We start from the raw sequence: 19,769 nt of genomic DNA on the forward strand, positions 1-19,769 counted from the left end.
CGGGCAACGTGTGGGTTTCGGCTTTGTGTGGCGTTTCCCCCCTAAGGTAACGATAATCTAGTCAAAAACTACAACTCCCTACTGTCTAGCGATTTTTACGTAATATTTATGCGACACAGTTGCTATGGGATTATCTTTGAAGTTTTGGTTGTTACTGGGGCTGGTGAATTGTAAAAACAAATGGCCCAAAACAGCTTCGTTGTTTCTGACAATACTCATTTTAAACATTCGGTTTAAACATTCTCATTCAGTTTAGCTATATAGGTTTTCAGCAATCAAGACAATGCACCTTGTTTTTTACTATCACTCGACAAGAAGATGGACAGAAGATCAGAACCTCACGAAACGCTTTTCTCTTTCGAGTTGCTGGTGGATTATGTACTGTTCGACCACATAAGGAGCAGTAATCATGCGGAGCCTGCCGTTGGCGTAAGGCTTTTGGATTTCCCTACGCTTTTAATTTATCGCAAAGGGACAGAGAATGCCTTGTCAAAATCAGACTTTGATCAGAAAACTCGAACACCTGATGATTTGCTTCAAAGCAACGGTGGCGGTGTGGAGTACTCTTTTCATAAAGGAAAATCGTGCTTATTTAAAATTAATTTAGATTCACTCCATATTCACTTGTCAAACACCCCTCTGTATGTAATGGTTTTGGATGTGAGAGATGAGATTCCGAAGCTGATGGGAAGTTCTTTAATCTCTCTTGCTAAATTAACTGAAAGAATCAAATTGGACGTATATAAACATGGTATTTGCACTCCAGCTGCCTATGGAGAAAGAGGTGTTATCCCCCTGTGCAATCTTATGGGGGAGAGAATTGGTACTATTTCAATGGGTTATAAAATTGTAAGTTTGGGTGCAAGTTTGTTACCCCATATCTCTGAAAACAGGATTTATCAAATAGATTCCTCAAATATTGAGAAAAAGCCTCCCATTACATCAGCTGCTGATGAAGCGGAGAAGTTGAACTCTGCAAAAAAAGATATCATCTGTATTCAGCCTGAAAACACTGCCACTGTCAGTCAAGAGAGGCAGCTAATCAAAGCAGCAGTGTCTGAGGCAAAGCCAGACAGATTTGTGTCAGCCTATACACAAACTGAACATTCCAGAAAGATTGTTAAAAAATCTGAATTCGTCAGAACTGATCCTGACGATGAGCAGGACAGCACATTCTGTCCACCACCCCTGTTCTACTGTTCCACTGAAAAAGCCAAAGTGGAGAAAGACACAGTAATGCACAAATTATCCAGTCCAGGAATAGAAGCTCTGAAAATAGAGGATCTAGATGTGGCAGAGGATCTAGACTCAGAGGAAGAATCATCTGCAGTTGAAAACAATGATCCTTCAAAGAGTGAGAAGGTAGAGGTAAAGTCAAAATGTACTCCAAGGACACAGGAACAACCAACAACACCATCTATTCTTGGAGATGCTGTAAGACAGCTACCTCTACTGAATGCTCTTCTTGTTGAACTCTCACAGCTTAATGGACAGACACAGCAACAACCATTATCAGTGCATCCACAGCTGGCCTGGATATACACATCTTCATCTCAACCATCTCCTGTCTCACCTGCAAGAGGAGAATCCAGACCTGAGACTGTCAAACATCCTGCAACATCACCACCAAGAATGAGTCAGTCATTAAGTCCAAGATATAGACAGGCCGGGCTTCGAATTAAGTCTGCCATTCCATCTATGTCCCCCTCAGAGGGTTCAAAGAAACGTCCACACTGCAGTAAGTCAGGCGCTAAGGGGAAGCTACGATATGGCTTAACAAACACCTTTCGCCTGAGACTGAGACAGATAAAGCCAGGTGTGTCAAGGAGACATGAGTGCATGGCAAATCAAAATGACTACAGTGTGACACCAGCAGAGCCAGAGAAACAAAGATTAGTCAGACCTAAACAGTCTCAAAAGTCAAACAGTCGACTTTCCAATGTCGACAAAAAAATCAAAGCACTCATAAACAGTCCACAAAGAGATGCCTCACCACTGGAACGCACATTGAAATCCCAGAATAAACCACACTCTACCGATGTACATATAAGTGGTCACAATAAAAAGAAAAAACACCATCCTCAGAATCAGGCAGCCTCTCTAAAAAGCTCATCAGGGAAAAACTGGCACGATGAGTTGGACAAAGAAACACAAGCCCATGTTCCAAGTGCAGTGAGCCAGTACTCAGACCTCAGTGATGCTGAAGAAAACAGTGGTCAAACAAGCCGCGCTCAACCAAACTTAACCATCCCTCATGTCCTTAGCTCCAGCGATGATGAGGTTGGGACTCACAGGAGACGCAGACTCAGCAGTCTTATACAAAAACCAGACAGTGACGATGCAGAGCCAGAGGAGTACCAAGATGATTTCACCAGTCTAGATCCCACAGACAGCTGCTCTCCTGACCTTCTCAGCAGCCCAGAGCCAGGTACATTCAGGAAGAACCCAATGTCAATTGACCATTCCAGCTCAGACAGTGATTCCTTTAGGAGTGATGCTCTACCTGTTCCAGTCAAAGCAGCAGCTTCTCCCCAGCGTACTCTCAAAGGTACACACACCATCCAGTCTCGTCCTCAGGCATCTGTTCACATCGTGTCCTCAGGCAACAGTGAAAGTGATTCCAGATCAGATTCATCTATTAGTTCCAGATATCACCAGAGGAGGTTTGGAACACAAGGTAGCGGAACAAACAGTCAGAAGGACCCCCAGAGTCCCATGGGGTTTGAAAGTCTGCAGAGAGACCCCACCAAGGAGAGTACACTCATCAGAGGCACATCTGGTGAATCATTTTTACCCGCCAATGACTCTGTCTCTGACTTAGCCCTTTCCTCAGACTGCCTTGAGGCTGAGGAGGAAAGGGACGAGCTGGGTTCTCTTGGATTTGATCGTAAATACAGACACATCTCTGAGCTGGTGGTCAAAAAGCTTCCAGGTTATACTCTGTGAATGTCACCTGTGTTCCCAAAAGGTGTGACCTTATGAATCCATATTGGGTGATATGTTAATTGTTAAAGTCTGTGTTTCCAGCCAGAGGAAATTATCAGATGACAAGGACTAATTCTGACACTACAAAAACTTTGGGTGAATAATGCAGTTTTTATGTTGTGTAACCAAATTTCAAGTTTATTCTTGCATTTGTCTGTGTCTAATGTAATATATTTGGTTATAACTGGCGTTTTAAGGATGAAAAGTAATTAGTGTCAGACTTAATTAGTGATCTGTTAACATTTTATTAATTTGTCCAAATACATGCACAGAAATGTATTGGTGTGTATTCAGCAGCTGAGAATTAAAATATATGAAAAACATAGCACCATCTCAGTACTGGTGTGATGTTTTGTTTGTTTGTTTGTTTGTTTGTTTGCTGTAGTTCTGCGATCAAAATTAACATACTATATTGGACAAATAGCTTATGTATCTAAATTACATGTATCATATTTGTATCATTGTATCATTCATTTTCTCTTTAATAAAACTTTAAATAGCCGTGAAGTTGATGTAATGAAGAGAGCTCGGTTTGACCCCATCTGTGATGTGAATGAAGTGTGAAAAAGCACAAGTTATTGCGTAATACTTATTAAGGTTTTTGTTCAAGAGCCTGTATGAACTACACAGCATTAACACACTAAAGCGTAGTTTTAGTTCACAAAAGTTCATTTAAAAGTGCAAAAATCGCGCGTTGTGAAGTTGTTTTTTTTCACGGAAATCTAAAAATATTTATGAATTAACTACATGACTTTGTAAAAACATAATGATCAGTCGGATAACATTCATCAGATCCTTTTGAAAATTAGAGTGGTTAACTCTTTTAACTTGAATGCTGTGCGCGCACTGCTAACGTTGCTGCCAAGCGTCATATTCCGATTCGCGCATGCGTTGTGCTCATGCTGACGGAAGTGGACTAGAAGAAGCGTATGGCTCAGAACAAGAATAGGAGTCACGACAGAGAATGATCAAACATATTTTCTTAACCGGAACCCCCGGTAACTAATCACTAAAAAAAAGCAATGGGTATTCAAATCACATGCAAGTCATTTGCAACTGAGTATTTATATTGTGAGCATGGCTCGAGCTATGAATGGCACAGAAGCAGCTAAAGAGATATTTGCAGGCAGACTCTTATAAGTTATCAGAATGTCAGACTCCGTGCAACCTAGGGGCAGACTGACTGTTCTTTTTTCACAGTATTAAGCGACAAACGTGTGGTTAAGTGGTTTGCCTGCTCTTAAGCTGGTGCAGGGCGATATCGATGTACGCATTTGCGGATAGGCTGAAGTTTGGTCGCGCGAGTCACAGCATAGCACTGTAATAACTCATGAAATCGTAGTCATGATTTGTCGACTCGCCCCTCAGCTGAACCCACTTATCCCTCTTCGACCATAGTTCAGTAATGCGTATTCCGCAACACAAATTCCTTTATGAGAACGCGGGATGCCAAAGAATATAACAGGGAATGAATTATGTTAAATCTGAAAAAATATAATTTTCTTTTCTTGCCCAGGTGTAGGGAAAACCACACTTGTCCAGAAAGTGTGTGAGGCAATGATTTCGGCTGGTGTGACCATCAACGGCTTTTACACAGAGGAAGTGAGAGAAGGAGGGAGAAGAGTGGGCTTTGATGTTGTCACAGTAAAAGGGGAGAGAGCACATCTATCCAGAGTCGGGTATCATAAATTTTCGTTGTCTCTTTCTCTCATGATCAGCTATAAAGGTGCTTCTAGCATCTCTTTGAAGAACTTCCATTTTTTTCTTCTCTCAGAAACCCATCAGGTGCTTCTGGTGGAAGGCGTGAATACAGGGTTGGGCAATATGTTGTTGATCTTCCATCATTTGAGAACCTCGCCCTTCCCCTCTTCAGAAATGTAAGGGTTCAAATGATATTTGGGCCATTAATAGGTCTTAACGAGTTCATGTCTCATTTTTCCTGCAAGAGAAGCTCTTTCAAAACTCACTAGTGTCTTTTGTGCCAGTGATGCCGTCTGGCTGTCAGAGTCCATAGATTAATAAGTCATTAGTGGATGACTTGTGATTTTTATCACAAAGAACAGTATGAGCATGTTTTCACTTATCACATAAGAGATCTTCCTCATGTAGTGACAGATGTGTCTCCATGCATAGTCAAAATGTTCAGTCAACCATCTGAAAGTTTTGTAAGGTTGTGAAATAAAACCTGGGAGAGATAGTTCTGTTCATATCTGTCCTAGGTTGAACCTGTCCTTTTGCCTTGTTGGTTTTCAAGGTTTCTTTCTGTATTATTTTAACATTGCAGAATTACAGAGCAAGCTTGCTCTTTTCCAACGTTGCTATGCTGGGATGAGGAATTGGACAGACGGTGTCATATTGCAACACCCTTGGATCAAATCTGGGTTATACCTTACTTTAAAGTATAATGACAACAGTCAGAGAAGGGGCAGAGATGTTAGAGATAGCAGATACATGGGATTCAAATCCAGCAACCCCCTGGTTCTTTGTGTGGAACTCTTGTCATTATCGCAATCTTGTTTACAGGTTGGTGGTGGAGTTTTTGTCATTGATGAGATTGGGAAGATGGAGCTCTTTAGTCAAGCCTTCATACGTGCCGTGAGACAGACTCTAGACAGCTCCTCCTGTTCCATCCTAGGCACCATCCCTATCCCAAAAGGCAAACCTCTAGGCCTGGTGGAGGAGGTCAGAGGAAGAAAGGATGTGAAAGTCTTTATGGTAAGTAAAACCGGCCCTCCACATTCAGTTATCTGTATTCTATGTCCATACACCATACATCCTCAACAGAACATAAAAAAAATATTCTATAAGATATTTGATCAAGAGATGTTGTTCAATTACTGACTTTTCTATATTATGTTTTCAAATATGTTTACACTGGTTGTATAAAAGAGTATTTACGCTCTATCGTACTGTTCTGAACCGTCTAATCTTGAAAGTAGAGAGCGTAATCATGGCTGCATTCCTCAGTCGGCCCACAATATGAACACGTCTCCTTATCACAGTTTACTTCCAGACCACCATATCATTTTGACAGGTTTGTGTCGACAGTCATAGGCTAAAGCACGCAGGGTAGGCTCCAGATACGGACACTCATGAGTGGCTTTGTTAGAATGAATCACGATGCCAGCCTGCAGGCTAGACCCGCGTGGTGCCACACGTCTGCCCTGGCGTCGGTGTGCTGATATACTACATGGAACACAACTGCCTGCATCTGACTGAATAGAGTCATAGGTTGACAGAATGACATTCAGAGCTGGAGACATCTGAAACACATATTGTTTGTTGTGGTTTCCTACCAGTAGACCACAACCAGTTTGATGAATAATGTGGACATTTACCTTGAGTAGTGTGGTATTTTTTTTCCCCCCTTAGAGTGAATATTTTTTAGTAAGTGATTATGATCCCTGATAGGAGGTGACTCATATCTTTTCATTTTACTTTTCATTTTTCTTTTTGTTCCCTTAGGTGACTAAGGAGAACAGAGACACAATATTTGAAGACATTCTGGGGGCATTGAAAGAATGTGTGAAACAAACAGCATAGTGGAGACAGACTGTTAAATGCTGAGCTTTTTCCTCAGCCAAACTGTTTCTGATTTAGTTCAAGAAGAAGATGACTGACTTTTTGTTGCGATTTTATTAGAGGTGTTTTTTTTGTTTTGTTTTGTTTTTTAATTATGTTCATTGACTGTTAAACATGTTGGTGTTGGATTTTTGAATGCTATGGCATACCCAAAACCGGGAGGGTGTAGACTGACACAGAATTTAGTGTAGTGTGTCAAGGGCATAAAATTTATGCGCGCAATTAAGTTTTCTCTCTTCAGTGTTACCTCCAAATGAATTGCTCTGTGAATTATTGATTTTTTGAGAGCCAAATAAGAGAGTGTGTAAGGGCAGTTTGGCAGTTTATCCTGATAAAGTCTTTTGTTTTTGATGGATTGCCGAGATGGGACTGAATGGCACCCCCTCCAAAAACCACATCCATAAACCACAAAGCTTCATGCATATCTACAGTGGGAGGGGCCTTTGGAGATAACGACCGCTCCTTTACGGGCAAAACAGACTTTTTGTTTTTGTTCACCAAACTGCAGCTGAACCCATGTCATTAAAAATAAATGAATATTTAAAATGACAACACTGTCAGACTTCTAAATGTTTTATTCATTGTTCAACATATGTAAAAGAAAAAAACATCCATTTTAATTATGAATGGCTCCAGCTTTCCCAAGACTGGCTTTGAAAGTGAAAATGTTGTTGTGTATGATTACAAAGGTTAAGGCTGAGTGTGAATAGGTTGCATTTTGTGAATAGCAGTTTCTAAAAATTTGCTTAGGTCAGATGCTTTAGTTCACAAATACATATGAATGAAGAAAACTTAAAAAGAGTCAGTTACTTCATTTACCTTTGCAGAAATGATTTTGCATTTTAGCCATCCTATTTTGAATTTTAACCGTCAACAGTACGTTACGGCAATAACACACAAGCAGCATGCAGAAGGACACCAACACCAGGCTGTTTAAATGCACTGGTTGATTACCCCTTTTCCGAAATGCCTGGGACCAGAAGTGTTTTGGATTTTTTTTTTTTTTTTAAATTTTGGAATACTCTACTTGAATATATATAGTGAGACATGTTGACGCCAACAGAGCGTCGGAGCCATACATGGGCAAGTGAGCTCAGGTGTAGAATTTTTCACTTGTGGTGCTAAAAAAGTTTTCTGATTTTGGAGCATTTCGGATTTCCGGTTTTCAGATTAGGGATGCTCAAACTATGTATATAATATTGTATAATAGACATGCGGGGAGGGTATTCAATGAAATAGGATTTCTCTTTTTGTTGGGTGACTTAAGCTGAAAGAAAAGACTCTCCAGTGGGAATATTCCTGTACTTTTCTCTCACTGGGCAGCTTTGACTTTTGGCTTAGGTTATCTGGCTAGTAGAGAAATCCTGCTTTGTGGATTCCCATCTCTTTCCTCACCCCCTGTCTTCTCAGCATCCTATCACAGTTATGTTTGGCGTTTACTTCCATATCAGATTTTCATGAACCCAGGATTCTGGATTATGGTTTACAGGAAATACAAATGAGTCATGGTTGTTTACATAACTTTAAATAACATCATTGTATCGTAGTGCTACTGTTTTGAAAATACCGAAGCAGTGATAATTATTATTGATAGTTTGATCTTTTATGTGAAATGAAATATCGTATATGTTGAGCAAACATTTGAATGTTTGATGTGCTAATGCATGTAAAGTCATGAGAGATCATTTAATTCCTGTTATCTGGTCCAAATACTCGTAAGTAATTTTCAGGGATTTTGAAAGACTATGTTGCAAAATTACTAGGAGTATTAAGCCTGGAGGTATTTCTTACTTTCTTATCAAATCAAGTCACTGTGCCTCATTGTGTCCCTCATGTTTTGCATTTGGACCATAAATCAGATCTCCTAAGGTATACTGCACGCACAGGCAACTGAGAGGGTTTTTAATGAAAAATCTTGGCTTGTATTTGTATGTGCACTTTGGGTGGTTTGGGTTTCCAAAATATTGGAACTGACCTTAAGATCAAACATTGAAAAGTTAAAGGATTTTCAGGTCAGTTTAAAGACAAAGGGGAAATGAGAGCTGGTCTGGCTCAGTTTTTGATCCGGCGATATCCCTGTAGTGATTCACAGCAGAGTTACTGTGGTGCCAGGCATGATGTGCGTCAGAGATGCCACCGTGCCAACGCTGGCTCCACCGTTCATTGACGTCCTTCATCGATAGGTATTTGCGTACACAGGATGTGCAGACACGCTGCTTTCTGCCCTCAAATTCAACTGTCACTGAGTATGTACAGTAATGTAGAGCAGACATCTTCCAAAAACTGCTGATTATACAACTATCTTAATGACTACCTCATTCCTCTCTGACTTTGTTTTTTTTGTGGTTTAACATCTTTGTGAATCGTAATTTCTTTGCTAGGAAGAGTCCAGAAAAATATCTTATCCCCAGTGCTTGCTCAGAGCTTATCAGTGAATGTTGTTAAGTGTGTTTGTTTCTATATATGTGTGTGTGTGTGTGTGTGTGTGATATAGGTTATTTGAATGTCAGTCATGGTGAGTCATACAGTTTGAGTTGAGGTTGACAGGCGGCGTGAGTCAGACAGATTCAATTTGAAGAGACTTGTCTCTCTGAGGACACTGCTCAGGGTCGTCCTATCTCAGCGTTTGAGAGGCCAGTACCAAGGTGCCCGCAGCGCCAGGGCAGATGGATTACATAATAGTGCTGAGAGCACCAGAGGGCTATGCCAAGTCGTACCCTGTATCTCACCCACTGTGATGGGCATCTCTGCCATGCAGCAAAGCCAAGTACTACAAACACTGTTCAGTGCCTGGAAAGGGTGTATGCCTGTGTGTGTGTGTGTGTGTGTGTGTGTGGTACCATCAAGACTCCTCTTATTTCTTTAATAATGGATGCATCTTCCAATGTCACCTTTAAATTAGAGACTGCATCTGTTGGATAATCTGTTGGATTATCATTTTCATATTTCAAAATTCTTTAAGGCCATAATGTGTAACATCATATGTCAGATTAAGAACATGTACATTGCATATCATAGCAGTCTTTTACACAGTATGCTGATGAGGACTTGTCAGTAGGTGATTCTGTAATATCTTCGCGTTTACTCATATTTTTGCTAAAGCATTTAGTAACAAAACAGTAGTGTTAAGCATCCTCTTTCCAGCAGTCCAGAGCATTTTTGAATGGGCTTTCTTCAAACTTCAGACCACAAGCAAGGGAAGCATTGAGGATTTATGATCCATGGAACTGTACAAGGGAAACAGATTTTTTTTTTGTGAGTCTGTTTTATCTCTGTTTGCAGGACATTTGTTAACAGTGGTCATAAATTTAATTCTTTCTCCCAACAGGCATTCTCAGTAGAAAACCTCAAACAGCCCAGTCTAACGCATACAGATGGCACAATAGACAAGGGAGGGGAGGAAGAAGAGAGTCAGCATGTGTTCCAAGACATAGCTAATGCACCTCTGCAATGATATCTACCACCATTCTCATCTAAGTATTATGTGCCAAGCCAAGCTGAATTGGTGTGTTGAAAAGATATCAAATTTGCCTTAATTTCCATATCGCAGACTAGCATTCACGACTGGCAGACACTTAAAGCCCCCCATCCCGCCCCGAATTAATAAAAACCCATGAATGAAGCTGGGGGGGCTACCAGATTGGGATTTGAGACCTGGGGGTAGAGGAGAGAGAGTGAGGGAGAGAAGGAAAATCCTTTTGAGTGTCTCTTTGATATTTCGGCAGTCCAGCAGGCAGCATACAAAGGGATGTAACATGGCAGCTTGGCGGAGTACCAATTTGCTGACGGATCAGAATGTAACAGGACAACAAAGGAGAAAAAACACACCAGACAAAGCAATATTTAGAGGACGAGAGTCATAGGGAGCCTTCATTTGATGTTAAATTATTGCAAATATGTTAACATTCAAATGATAATAGATTATTATTCATGCATCAGCTAAGAGAAGCTGGGAGTGCACCTCTCCGATAAGTACAGCATTTCTACCCTGAGGTTCAGTCTGTGGATACTGCTGATAAAAATGATCTTCAGAATTCTTCACTGGGGCCATTTTCTTCATAGCACACATGCTGACCAGTCAAATCCCCCTTACACTTAAATCCAGAATGGAAGAATACAGTCCCTCCCTGAGGTGGAGTAGATATCAGAGGTTCAGAAAATGAAATATCTTATGAAAACCTGTCAGAACTCCTTAATAACTCAACGTCCTTATGCATGCTGATGTCGGGCGCCGTTTCAGAAGGAGATGTGAAGAATTGGGAGTTTTCAGAAGAGTATATCAACATTTTTAATGAAGTCAAGTTTCCCACCTAGCTCATAAATCTGGCATGGTTACATGAATTTTGGTAATGAAATTGGTAAGTAAGTTAACCAGACATCAATGTCAAATACGTTTCAAAAGAATCAGAAGTGCGTGTAGTGCTATTTTCATGTATGTGGAGGAATCAATATTTAGGATAGATGTCATATGTCCACAAAGGAATAGGCTGCGTCTAATGTGTCTTTATTTGTATGTAATACCCATTCAGTATCCATTTTTAATGCTTGGATACCAAGGGAATTCGCTCCATAATGCAGTGACTATGTAGAAACACAATGGGAGCATTCTATGTGTTGTCAAAGGGCCACAGACACCATTTCATAATCTTATCCTAATGCTCACCATTACTGATCAAATATTTGGATGGATCTTGAATTATTGGTAATAAAGAATTAATGTGGGTTTTGTTCAAATACTCAAGTCTGCAGCTGTGTAAATCTCAGTTTGCACACTTAACAAACAGACTGCAGGGACTGATAAAAGGTTACTGTCTCAGGTAAGGACCAAATTTAGAGCTGGTCGCAGCTTTGTTAAGAGTTCAGGCATGTGGTTTAGGCCAGGGTTTATTTTTGGCAGTGCAACCCTGAAAGTCTAATTCTTCCACTAATTAAGACCTAAAAGTCTACTCCAAAGCCTAATCCCAATCATAACATCTCCTTTATCTCTGCATTCACATAAATCAAATTCACCATTATTAAAACAGATGTCTTTCTCTGAAACTCCAATAAGCTATTTGTAATTCAGCTATGGCACAATAGCCTGTGTTATTGTGATCTATACGCTAAACTATGGTGATTTATCCAAAAATAATCATCTTCAACCTCCACCAGCAATTTTCAACCCACGATTCAAGAGCCTTCCATTTGAAGTAGTAAAATACTGTCGTATAGTTTGCCTTGAAGATTACTCATGGGATATGTCATCACTTCCAGCAAGTGCCATGGTGTTGAGTTTCACCTTTGCAGGCCCAGATCAAAGCAGGTCAGGAAAAGCACAGGAAAGTCGGGGCCATAGAGTAAAGACCACAAGTGACCTGAGAACCCATCCAGTACCCCCTAATCTTCACGCAGCTCTAAAACCCAAGCCTGCTGCTAGGCAAAACACCATGTAACATATAGCACTACGAACTGAAATGGATGTAGGAAAATGGGAGTGAAATAAGATTAAAGTACACAAAAAAAAAAAGAATCAGAAAAAGATATAAAAAGCACAAGGAGGAAATGGAATTTGTCTTTGTGTTTCAATTGAGATCATGTGACCACACCCCAGGCACCGTGTGTTTTAAACACAGATCGTGTTTCGGCAGCTGGCTTGGCAGTTTAAACCTAGCCTGAGGTTACTGTAACCCTGTTCTCAAATCCCCTTCCTGCTCTTTATGTGCTTAGTAGTGCTGCAGGCCTCAAGAAAGAGGCTGCACACACGCTTACCAGATTTTCTCCTCTCACCCTCTCAAAAGCGCGTTTACACCCAGCAGGTTCAAGAGTTCTTACAGCATTTGAAAGAACTTCCTACCTCTCTCACATTCAATTATTTGACACAAAGACATTGTCTCATGTTTCTAAAATTACACACATTTTCAACTAAATTAGGATACACATTAAAGTCTGTAAATTCTGGCTCAGTCTCTCTCGCATCTGTCTTGTCAGAGCTGATTCATCGCACTTTTTGTTTTCTGTAAATATATGGGAGGACAACTGATTATGAAGATGTCAGTCTGAGAAGTGACGCTGATCTTTGCTCTCACTCTCGCCTCTTTTCTGAAATACGCACACACACACACACACACACACACACACACACAAAACACACTCTGTAGCTCTCAGACATAGGGTTCCTGTCCGGATCCATCAGTCACTGTGCAGAGAGAGGTCATGACCTGGAGTTTGATGCCCAGCAGAGAGAGCAACTCCACAGGGCCAAAGTTTCAGGTCTGACAGACACGTCAGTCAAATCCACACAAAGCCTCCCATGACATCAGGGTCACCCAAACCAGCTTTGAGGGTGAATCACAAAGCTGTCAGCACATCTCATTCATTCCAAGCAAATTTTCCACTTTGTTTACATTTATGCATTCAGTTAAAAAGTACTGCAAAAAACCCCAAAACACTGGACACAGTAGTGTTTGCTGGAGTGAATGCCCCTCTCTCTGATGAACACTATTCCATGCATTGATTTGTTTTACACAAGCAAAAAAGATCGAGTCACTCTGACCTGTGTGTGACCGGTTTCAGTCTGAAGTCATGACCTCTGGGGGAAGCAGCAGGAGATGACACGTGACCCCTGTGAACTGGCATTGACCAGCAAATGTGGAATTCACTCCACGAGAACCCGATGTCACCGCGGAGAGAAAGCCAGGGATTGTTTAATTGTTAAGGCTTAACTGACGGGTGACAACCCAGTCAATACTCTTTTCACGGCTCTCCTCATTAATCAGCGTCACACCATCGCTGCCGTCTCCACCCCAGTCACAGCAACTGGGATACGGGCCATGCTTTTTCATGGTATCACCCCCATGCATACTTCACAATCATGACTCATGCATCCTGTAGGTTTATAGAGACAGATTTAGGCCTTTAAAAGCAATAACCTGGCGCCCTGTCCTTCATGTCTTGATGTTCTGCTCAATTTTCAACCTTGCCTTGTAATTTAGGACCAATTTCTGCCATCCGGTAAGAATTCTGAATGTTAAGAGCTGAGCTGAATAGCTAAAGAGACGTCTGTTGAACTTTTGAAACTCAAACCTATTCATTTGTGATCAGTTACTCACATCAGCCTGGGTGTTTTGGAGAGTGAGAGCAGAGAGGTGCACTGGTGATTTTCTCATGGTTGTACATTGCTGAATCATCAGGACATTACAGGCTTTGGCAGCATCCGTGTAATGACTCAGCGCTCAGTGACTGGTTGTGATTAATATCCTCTCAGTGTATATGTGACAGCTCTGCTATACCAAAACACATACACACACACACACACACACACACAGACAAAAGTACTGAATGTTGCAGTTTTGTGTTTGGCACTTGGTAACCAGCTGCCAGCAGAGGCACAGTCATGTGAGATGAATTCCTTCCCCTCTCTCGTCCTCTCTCTCCACATAAACTATCTCTGTTATTCAACCCTCCCCCTCTTTATCTCTTTCCATTTATTTCTGTAAAATAGTTCTGCTTACTATCATCCAGGATTAAGATTTTAAAACCTTTATGCCAGAGAATTACACAGTGTTGTTTGTTTGTATAAAATGCTTGCATAAACAAGAGATTATATTTTGAGATTGTGTACTTGTGTGTGTGTGTGGTTGTCCAGAAGAATTTATAATATAGATAAGTTTTATCAACGGTTTACCAGAGTAACAAAGCTCATGACATGGGTTCATGCTGCTGCTTTTGTTTACTTTGTCTGTCTCTCACCTCTCTAAGTGAATGTGTTAGCGCTGTTAGATCAACATGAATATTGATTCTGCTTGTGTGAATGGATCTCTGACCTTCTAAACTCTCAGGTCAGTGCCATAGAAAAGCTAGGAACTTACCCATGCCCTGTTATGGTTATTGTCTGGTGCTTTATGACCGAGCAAAGTCTCTCAAAGTGCAGCACAACTGAGTGTTTCGATGCCATATTAATCCAATATTGACCATAGCGAGAGCTTTTGTTCACCAGCAGTCGGTTTTTATCTGCCTCTCCTGTCTGTCTGTGTAAACCCAACCTGTCTGTCCTCAGGCACTAGTTATTATGGAATAGGTTTCCTCCTTTGTTTTTCACTTACATCATTTTTGAGTGCACCTCGTGCAACGTATCGTTACCCTTTTCCTCTTAAAATATTCAGTGATTTAGAATGCACGGGTTCTTTTGAACCCCCTTTAAAGGATTAGGACTGCAGGGCAGCTTGCTTCATGTCATAACAGCTTTTCATATGCAAAAATATGAGCGGAGACCTCAGAGGAGTTAGGTTTCTCCTCCTGCTCTCTGGACCCTTTTCAAAAACCTCTATTGTGGCCTCGCTCAGTGTGTTTATCACCACAGATCCCCTTACCCCTTAATTACAAAGACAAAGGAAATTCAATGAAGTCCTTTGAAATCCCATCCGAGAGCAATCTGAGAACTGGACGGCCTTGTCGGTTTCAGTTCAAACATGATCGGTATTTATTACAAATATTTGTTACAGTAATTTACGTGAATAATATTTAAACAAACAAAAGCAGTTTCAAACCGCTGAAGTAATTTGTGACATATGATAGTACACATCTCAGTGGCATAGAATTTCCCTCAGGCAAAACACTCTTTGATGAGTAATAGTAAATGTAAAACATGTTATGTCATTTACCTGTTCTAAAAAAAAAAAAATATGATGATGACCAAGCTCTATATACATCACTATAAAACTGAAAGAACTGAATCAGTCTCTCCTTCTAGGCTACTTTCCACAGATAATATCCACAGACAGAAGGGAGCAATATATAAAAATATGACAGAGAATCACCTAGTTGCACCTCCATCAGATGGACTTGACAGCAAAATTATATTACATACAGTGTCAGATCAAACATGGAAAGATAATTACATGGTTGGACACAAAATTGACGTGAGAAAGATGCTTGTTGAAAATGACATGATAAAGATGGAGGGAAGTCTCAGAGAAAAAGACTCTTTTTTGAGTTAGGTAGGTTTCTCACAGGAAATGCAGAAAGATCTATTTCCTGTCCCCAGTGTACCAAAAGCATTCAACCCAGTGGACATCACATTTAAAGAAATAAGTGAAATAGATGAGTAACAATTGTGGCGTTAGCTCAAAAGACCTTAACATCTTATAACTTGAAAGATAATTATTAAAAAACAAACTGCAACCCACACACACAACATAAAGAAATGACACCATGACATGAAACCCAAGAATGATTGATTATTGTTGACTGTAACCAGATATATGGTGTAGTATGTGAAACTGTGATATATGTATTCTTATTGACCTTGCCTGATATCTAACCTGATATTGAAAGTGCCATGTCTGATATCTCAATGAATCTGAGAAGAGCACCACCTCTATGCTGCTCTGTCCAAATCAATAAAGTATAGATGTGATCATTTAAAATGTAATATAAATATGGCATTTAGAAATGTGTTTATTTCTGTAAGTAGCACATTTGTGGAATATTATGTAATAGTTATATTTTAATTAGGGTTTGTTTTATGACATTTCAGAAGTTATGCTTCAGTGATTTTCCCAAACTATACTCCACGTTTCACTCACTAACAAAAACAATGCTTCACACCATCTCAAACATAAATATGCACCAGAAAAAAATATTTTTTCTTCTCTCTCTCTGACACTATTCCGCTGTGTCCTGCACATGAAAACAGTCTGTGACACATTAAGCCTTAAGCTGTGCCACTGAAGTCCTATTAGAATCACTCCTTCTTTCCAAAGAATTTCTTAAAGACGGACTTGTTCCGTGGCCGTGGGAGGCTGGCATAGTTTCTCAGGGGTAGGTCACTGAGACAGTCCTGTGGAAAGTCACACAGCTGGGGCACAGCAGTGCTCTTACACACTGGAGGTCTTTCTCCATCTCCAATGAACAGAGTAACTGAGTAGCTGGAGCTGCTATCCTGGCCTCCTCCTGCAGAGGGCAGTGTCACAGGCTTGATCCTCTGGTAAGTTGCTGTAGCAAGATAAACAAAATTTGGAGGATAAGTTCTGCATTTCAAAGCTTCAAAATAACACCCTCCCCTTCCTTCAAAGCCACAAATTTCAGCATATTTTGAAGAGAATGTTTTGAGCATTAAGGTAAACAATTCTATTAATAATAAAGAAGAACAACTTCAGAGGGCTTCTGGACTGCCACACAGTTCAAGAGTTAAACCAAGCTCAGAACCTGAATGTTTAAAAGATCAATAACTATATATATTATATCACTGGGGGAACTGGTGAACGGTCACAGGGGGAACTGGTGAACGGTTGGTAATCTTCCAGATCTCCGTTTCAAAGGCTCAGAGAATTGCTGAGAATGAGCGTTGGTTGTGTCTGGTTGTCAGTGTGCTGTCAGTGTGCTGTAGCAGAAGTCTACCTGAGGTGAAAGAGTGGGAGCGGTGTTTGTTGCTGCTTTGCCAATCCTGAGTCTGTGAGAGAGAGGAGCATGGAGGGACGGAGCCCTGGAGTCTCTCCCTCATGGTCTCTCCATTACAGCCAGTGTCATTTCCTTACAGAGAGAGAGAGAGAAAGAAAGAATGATTCTATGTTCAGAGAGGGCTCTGTTTTCATTTCTTTAAATAAAAGTGAAAAATTCATTGTTGAAACCAAACAGCTAAAAATACAAAGCAGCATGGAGAAACAGGCAGAAATGAGAGTGATGACAGTGCAGTTTAAAAATGTAGTTCATTATACAGAATCAAATGTGTCTATCCTATTGTCTTTTTACAGACAAATATGTGCAATGGATGCTGTTGCCATGGACACCTTTGTCTGGTAAACCTAGTGCTTTATCGCCCTCTAGTGGAACATTCAAGACATTGTCTCCAATATTTGACCAAAACCAATGGTATACAGTACATCTCTCTGACTCAGTAGTAGTTTCCATATTTTTGTATTTTGTATTCCTCTCTCGTCTGACTTACCACGATGGCCTGCATCTGAACATGAAGTGAGAGAAAAGTCCTCCTGTTTCCCTTGATGCCACTGAGGGACCTGAGCATTGTCTCTGGTGAGGATGACAATCTCTTTGGCTTTGCCTGTTTGATTCTGCCCTCGGAGGGTAGAGATAACACCATTCGTGAGAGAGCAGTGGCATTTGACTCGACAATGACAGGTGCCAGATGAAGAACTGGAGTGAGAAAAGAGAAAGAGAATAATAAATTAAAAAGCTCTTCATACAGTCACATAAATGACATATTTGAAATAATTCATTTGATCACAATTCATGGAGCAACAAGTCTGGCAAATGCTACACTGGTAGGCAAAGCTTTTATTCACCTCCTTCTGTATAAAAGATCTTTGGAAGCTGAACTTCTCAACATAATTAACTCACTTTAAAAATGATTCAACTAGAACATTTAACATCATCAATATCTGACAGAGAAAGTTAGAACGCAGCCTTACTTAACATCCTGAACAGGATCTCTGCATAGCATTGTTGCTATTGATCTGGATTCACTGGATCCTGGAGAGAGAGTGACTCTGGTCAAGCATTTTCAGTCAGAACCTCAGAGACAATTAGATTTCTCAAGGGGCGCTCTTCAACACAGCAGCCTCTGAATGTGTTACCTGTATTAGCTTGGATTTTCAGCATCCACTTTTTCATCATGAAGCGAGAAGAGGCACTTAGGAGGTACTCTGACCCATCATGTAACCTGAGGTCAAAAAACAAAAGTCTCATAACCTCCTCATCTATTTCTGTCATTGTTTCCCTCAATCTGTCTCTTCATTCATTCTACTGTTACTTTAGGACATTATCAATATTACAAATAATACCACTGACATCAAACAGAACAGGTCTGTGTCTTCTGGTATGTTCTTTTCCCCCCCGGTGATGACCATGAACATAAACATAAAGATTATTTCTAAAAATCAAATCAGTAGTATACTAATTACTTAGGTGAGTTAGTTGTGGGATAAGTGGCATAATGCACTGTGAACAAGTGAGTTATTAAAAAATAAACCACCTTTCATGTAGTTGGTAGTAGCTGGTTTTAACTGTGTTCTGTCAGTACTCACCGCAAACTGAAACAGTTGGGTTTTTTTGTATACTCTGGAACTGGTGTGCATTCTGCTCCACAAAGGTTTAGAGGCAGACTGGTCACTGAGCTCTGGGGATGATAACAAAACAAAAATGAAAATTTTAGAACGCGTTCATACATGAGTCTTATAGATTGCAATTAAAGACATTCATGGAAGCCAATACAACAACGATAACAGCTGCTCTGGTACAATACGGACTTTTGACAAGAATTTCGATACTATAGAACAGCGTAAGTTTGGTGTGGTTGAGTGATAAATGTGCTCTGCCTCACCCCTAGTGTATCCTTCCTGTCCTGATAGAAGCACAGAGTTTGTCTGTACAGAACTGCATGGTATGAGTTCCATGTCCTGCAAGGCGCCTGCATGACCAAAAATTGACAATTACAGCATAGGTACAGTGAACAGATAGCCACCCTATTAATTTGAGAAGACAGATACATATGTGTCTTAAACTATTTTGGTAATTCCTTGTGTCTTGAATTTCTCTGAGAAGACCCCAGTGTTTAATATCACCTTTTTCCCTCCAAGCTGTAGCTTATGCTTTCTCTCAAGAGTGCCTTCCATAGATGGGAAGTCAGACTTGTCATTCTGGAAAAGAGACAGGAACTTAGAACCATTTTGCAATTGCAGAATAAAGACACTCAAAAGTTCTTTCTTAACTAACTCAATCCTTGGTTTCAATTCTAATCACAGCTGTCCACTGCCTGTTAATATGCGTTACTGAGACAATATTTTACATTTTATCTCTTTTTTTCTTTTGTCAAAATTTCTAAACAAAACTTCTTTTTCTCTGTCCATTTTGTACTTACTATGGTGCTAGAGTGCCCCCCTGTGGTGATCCTCTGTCCCTGCATGTCTGTGGCATGGAGAGATCTATCCAATCCCATGTGAACAGAGAGTAGACTCATGGATTGATCCTGGAAAGAAGTAAAACATTAGAACCAAGTCACTGGTCGGCATCAGTGACAAGCTAACAATACATCCTGCGGTCACCTATAATCATATTCTGAGCTGCCAATACAAACATACAAACACAGCGCTTTCCAACAGCTATATCATAACACGACAAAGAACAAGATCAGTTCATTCAACATTTTGTTCTCTGTTGTATGGGAATTGCATGGTAAAGAAAAAAAAATGTTATGAATAAGCTGAAGG

The 19,769-nt window shown here is 40.4% G+C and overlaps 3 protein-coding genes across 3 annotated transcripts in view; 2 read left to right on the forward strand and 1 right to left on the reverse strand.

Moving 5' to 3' along the window:
• The first annotated feature begins 318 nt into the window (after positions 1-318).
• On the forward strand, positions 319-2,946 carry map10 (microtubule associated protein 10). Its single transcript, XM_030772268.1, has one exon. It carries the CDS (start codon positions 319-321, stop codon positions 2,944-2,946), a length of 2,628 nt encoding a protein of 875 aa, XP_030628128.1.
• Positions 2,947-3,910: 964 nt separating this feature from the next.
• On the forward strand, positions 3,911-6,599 carry ntpcr (nucleoside-triphosphatase, cancer-related). The gene is made up of 5 exons (XM_030772715.1): positions 3,911-3,983; positions 4,502-4,664; positions 4,760-4,862; positions 5,509-5,700; positions 6,451-6,599. The coding sequence occupies exons 1-5, from the start codon at positions 3,950-3,952 to the stop codon at positions 6,526-6,528; spliced, it is 570 nt and encodes a 189-aa protein (XP_030628575.1). The 5' UTR covers positions 3,911-3,949; the 3' UTR covers positions 6,529-6,599.
• An 8,690-nt stretch (positions 6,600-15,289) lies between these two features.
• mymx (myomixer) overlaps positions 15,290-19,769 on the reverse strand; it is a 37,464-nt gene continuing 32,984 nt past the window's right edge. The window contains exons 25-33 of the mRNA XM_030772269.1: positions 19,421-19,528; positions 19,125-19,199; positions 18,884-18,970; positions 18,588-18,679; positions 18,138-18,223; positions 17,973-18,033; positions 17,492-17,697; positions 16,945-17,076; positions 15,290-16,539 (exon numbers count right to left, since the gene is read on the reverse strand). Of these exons, the coding sequence (XP_030628129.1) occupies positions 16,289-16,539; positions 16,945-17,076; positions 17,492-17,697; positions 17,973-18,033; positions 18,138-18,223; positions 18,588-18,679; positions 18,884-18,970; positions 19,125-19,199; positions 19,421-19,528 (1,098 nt within the window). The 3' untranslated portion in view covers positions 15,290-16,288. The remainder of the gene's footprint in view (positions 16,540-16,944; positions 17,077-17,491; positions 17,698-17,972; positions 18,034-18,137; positions 18,224-18,587; positions 18,680-18,883; positions 18,971-19,124; positions 19,200-19,420; positions 19,529-19,769) is intronic.

Source organism: Chanos chanos, chromosome 4 (assembly GCF_902362185.1).
Source record: "Chanos chanos chromosome 4, fChaCha1.1, whole genome shotgun sequence".
Taxonomy (NCBI): domain Eukaryota; kingdom Metazoa; phylum Chordata; class Actinopteri; order Gonorynchiformes; family Chanidae; genus Chanos; species Chanos chanos.